This window comes from Colobus angolensis, unplaced genomic scaffold (genome assembly GCF_000951035.1).
Source record: "Colobus angolensis palliatus isolate OR3802 unplaced genomic scaffold, Cang.pa_1.0 Scaffold116, whole genome shotgun sequence".
NCBI classification, from domain to species: Eukaryota; Metazoa; Chordata; class Mammalia; order Primates; family Cercopithecidae; genus Colobus; species Colobus angolensis.
The window spans coordinates 6,349,510-6,354,281 of NW_012112697.1; the positions used below are offsets into that span (position 1 = coordinate 6,349,510).

The 4,772-nt window shown below is 42.6% G+C and overlaps 1 protein-coding gene across 1 annotated transcript in view; it reads right to left on the reverse strand.

Moving 5' to 3' along the window:
* RFWD3 (ring finger and WD repeat domain 3) overlaps positions 1-4,772 on the reverse strand; it is a 55,074-nt gene that overhangs the window by 25,683 nt on the left and 24,619 nt on the right. Inside the window, exons 5-6 of the mRNA XM_011962325.1 lie at positions 3,799-3,993; positions 3,620-3,711 (exon numbers count right to left, since the gene is read on the reverse strand). Of these exons, the coding sequence (XP_011817715.1) occupies positions 3,620-3,711; positions 3,799-3,993 (287 nt within the window). The remainder of the gene's footprint in view (positions 1-3,619; positions 3,712-3,798; positions 3,994-4,772) is intronic.

The window sequence follows — 4,772 nt, forward strand, 5'->3', positions numbered from 1 at the left end:
CTCGGGAGGCTGAGGCAGGAGAATGGCGTGAACCCGGGAGGCGGAGCTTGCAGTGAGCTGAGATCCGGCCACAGCACTCCACCCTGGGTGACAGAGTGAGACTCCGTCTCAAAAAAAATAAAAAATAAAAAATAAAAAAAAATAAAACATAAAATAATCTAATGGGACAACCATCATACCTGTGGTCTGTTGTTGACTGAACTATTATGCAGCCCATGATCATAGTCACAAATATTTTCTTTTTTTTTTTTTTGAGACAGAGTCTCACTCTGTCGCCCAGGCTGGAGTGCAGTGGCGCAAACTCAGCTCAATGAAAGCTCCGCCTCCGGGGTTCACGCCATTCTCCTGCCTCAGCCTCCCGAGAAGCTGGGACTACAGGTGCCAGCCACTACACCTGATTTTTTGTATTTATAGTAGAGACGGGGTTTCACAATGTTAGCCAGGATAGTCTCGATCTCCTATCTCGTGATCCACCCGCCTCAGCCCCTCAAAGTGCAGGGACTACAGGCAAGAGCGACTACATGCGGTCAGTCACAATTATTTTCTAAGATAATTATATAAGATTGTTCCAAGCAGGCCAGGTGTGATAATTCACGCCTATAGTCCCAGCTCATTGGGAGGCCAAGGCAGGAGGATTGCTTCAGCTCAGGAGTTTGAAACCAGACTGGAAAACACAGCAAAACCTTGTCTCTGTTAAAAATTTAAAAAATTAGCCATGTGTGGTGGCACATAACTGTAGTCACAAGTAGTCAGGAGGCTGAGGTAGAAGCATCACCTGAGCCAGGGATATTGAGGCTGCAGTGAGTTATGATTGTGCCACTGCACTCCAGTATGAGGGACAGAATGAGACCCTGTCTCAAAAAAGTTCAGTGTAGCATGATTTCTATCAAGAAAAAAAGTATTATTACCCTCCAAAGTAGTTGAGACAACACAGGTGTGTGCCACCATACACCAAACCATGCTTTACATGATAAGAAAAGAAAGAATCCGTTGGGCACAGTGCCTCACGCCTGTAATCCCAGCACTTTGGGAGGCCGAGGCAGGCAGATCACGAGGTCAGGAGATTGAGACCATCCAGGCCGACATGGTGAAACCCCGTTTCTACTAAAATACAAAAAATTAGCCGGGCGTGACGGTGTGTGCCTGTAGTGCCAGCTGCTCAGGAGGCTGAGGCAGGGGAATCACTTGACCTTGGGAGGCGGAGGTTGCAGTGAGCCGAGATCGCACCACTGTACTCCAGCCTGGCAACAGAGCGAGACTCCATTTCAAAAAAAAAAGAAAAAGAAAAAATTAATTCAAAATGTATTTGTATGATGGAATGCCATGTACCTATTAATAAGAATAAGATTAGGCCAGGCATGGTGGCTCACGCCTGTAATCCCAGCACTTTGGGAGGCCGAGGCGGGCAGATCACGAAGTCAGGAAATCGAGACCATCCTGGCTAACACTGTGAAACCCTGTCTCCACTTAAAAAAATAAAAAAAATAAAAAACAAAAAATTAGCCGGGCGTGGTAGCGGGCACCTGTAGTCCCAGCTACAGGAGGCTGAGGCAGGAGAATGGCATGAACCCAGGAGGCAGAGCTTGCAATGAGCCGAGATCACGTCACTGCAGTCTAGCCTGGGCAACAGAGTGAGACTCCGTCTCAAAAAAAGATTCAATTTTATGTACTGATAACAGAAAGCTCTCCAAGATGTAATAAGCTAGGAAAAATGAGCCAGACTCAAATAAAAACACAAAGAGCATATAGAAATATGCAAAATGTAGATAAATGATGTTTTGAGATTGGCAAAATTCACGGCAGATGTAAATAAATCATATTGAGGACAATGATGTATAGGTGTTATTTTATTTTATTTTGAGATGGAGTCTCGCTCTGTTACCCAGGCTGGAGTGCAGTGGCACAAATTCCGCTCAACGCAACCTCCGCCTCCCGGATTCAAGCGATTCTGCCGTCTCACCTTCCCGACCAGCTGGGACTACAGGCACACGCCCCCATATCCGGTTAATTTTTGTATTTTTAGTAGAGATGGGGTTTCATCATGTTGGCCAGACTGGTCTCAAACTCCTGTCCTCAGGTGATGCACCCACCTTGGCTTCCCACAGTGCTGGGATTACAGGTGTGAGCCACTGCGCCCAGCCAAGATTATTATTATTATTATTTTTTGAGACAAAGTATTGCTCGGTCTCCCAAGCTGGAGCTCAGTGGCACTATGTGGGCTCACTGCAACCTCTGCTTCCCAGGTTCAAGCGATTCTCCTATCTCAGCCTCCTGAGTAGCTGCGATTATAGGTGCGGGCCACCACACCCATCTAAGTTTTGTATTTTTAGTAGAGATGGGGTTTCACCATGTTGGCCAGGTTGGTCTTGAACTCCCCACCTTAGGTGATCCACCCATCTCGGCCTCCCAAAGTGCTGGGATTACAGGCTTGAGCCACCGCGCCCGGCCGAAATTCCTCACTTTTTCTAATGAGGCTGGAGAGTATACTAATTGCTTATTGTAATCAGTGAATTGTTTTTAAATATAATCACCCATAACAGCCACATCTATAGATTTTGCCTTTTCAACAAAATTCCACTCTATACACACCTTCCATTATTTCAAAATGCTACAAGTGAGTATTGGTTGGACCAAATGAGTAAAAACAAGGGAGAAAATTAAAATAATCTGTACAGTGACTACCTATAGTATTTTTTTTCTTTCTTTAAAAAAAAATTTTATATAGAGACAGGATCTCACTATGTTGGCCAGGTTGGTCTTGAACTCCCCACCTTAAGCAATCCTTTCACCTTGGCCTCCCAAAGTGCTGGGATTACAAGAGTGAGCCACCGCACCAGCTGTATTTTCTTTTTCTAGTTCACAAAAATGCAATCATACTAATAACATGCTTCCACAGGACAACATACGCACATTTCAACATTGTACAGTATTCCATTCACACACACACCACCGTTCACTCAACTAAGCAATCCCCTTGCCTTAGATTTTTAACAATGCTAAATGAAGTTTCATTAAGTAAATCTTTGTACACACTCTTCAATGCTTCTTTAGAACAAATGCCTGAACAACTATTACTAGATCAAAGGCTTTAGAGACACATTTCCAAGGATGTCTCAAAATGACTTTGCCTGTGTACATCCTAACCAGTAAAGTGTGAGAGAACCCATGTCCCCGCACTTTTCTCAATGGTGTGTATGTTCTTCAATATTTTTGAAGCATATACTGAGTGGTGTTACTAGCAACTGTTTATGTGCTTCCAAAATCCTGGCAATTTTTTACATTCCACGGCATGTGCAAAGCTTCACTTATGAGTTTTCTGTATGGAGAACTGTTGTGGGGGGCTCAGGGATATGAGAAGCAAAAATGGCAACAGTTAGGTAATGTGCCAGATCCTTGTGTTTAATGCCCTATGTAAGGCCAACGATGCAGACTTCCTTAAGAAGATGATCAAACATGAATTATAAATAACAGCGTTAAAACATACTATCAATGATCCCCAGAGATCCCAAGTCACAGGTCAAGTAAAACCTCACTACGAGTGACTCATACCTGGTTTTTCAAATGTGCCTACAAAGAACCAAAACGGAACATTCCAGCCAGGTATACTCTTACCACCTACCTTTTCATGCGCTCCTGTTCACTAGTGTCCAAAGCTCTCAGGGTTCGGGCATAAAGGACAACAATGTCACTGTGCCTGGCTTTCTTGTTGCACTAAAGAACCCAATAGGACATAATTAGAGTGGTTCTAGGAATCTGCCTGACTTAACATGTTAATGTGTCCTTACCTATGGTCCTTACCTGGGGACATTTTCGTACTTGTCCTTTGAGCCACGTGGAAATGCAACTATACCCAAAGAGATGCCCACAGCGTAATGCTGAGAGCCGGTGGTCTCCAGCATTGGTCCACTGTTCCAGACATATTGTACAAGTGTCCCCTTCTTCCTCATCCACAGAGGCAGAAGGTAGCAAAGGCTCAGACTTCTGGGGAGATGGCTAGATGGAAACCAGAAGATACTTAAATTAGAGAAAATGTAAAATCAATCTTGAAGAAGATATGCAACTAACAAGTTAACAAAAGTGGAAAAAAGAGATACAAACAATTAAAAGGGCTACAGAAAACTTGTAACACCTATGAATCACTTGTCATTCTTTCTAGGATGCAATGTGGCAAAATATAAGCTATGAAAACTATGCTACTCTTTTAATCTTATAAAATTCTTGGATACTTTTTCCTTCACTCAAAGGAAGAAAAGCAGCTATCCATATAAAGAATAGCAGCTATAAAACATTTAGCTCATGTGTATCAGAGGAAAAAAAAAGAAAACAAAGAAAGGATACAAATGCTTACAAGAAAACACAATGGTCAATAAGTGTTTGCTTATAATTGAAGAAATGCAAATTAAAGAGACCATTTTTCATCTGTTAGACTGGTATAAACTGATGTCTGATGACACCAATCACTGCTGAGGGTAAACAAGAAATGGACATGCTTATACACTGCTGCCTTACATATAAAGCGGCACAGATTTGTGGAGCAGTATTTGGCATTATCCATGAAAATTAAAACACATACATCTTTCCTTTGGCATAGCAATCTCTCTGCTAGAGTTATCTCATGGATATACAGTCATGCATTGCTTGACAACAGGAATACATTCTGAGAAATGCGTCTTTAGGCGATTTTGTCATTGAATGATCCCAGAAGTACTTAAACAAACCTAGATTTGTGTCAACTATCACATACTTAGGCAACAAACCTATACAGCATGTTA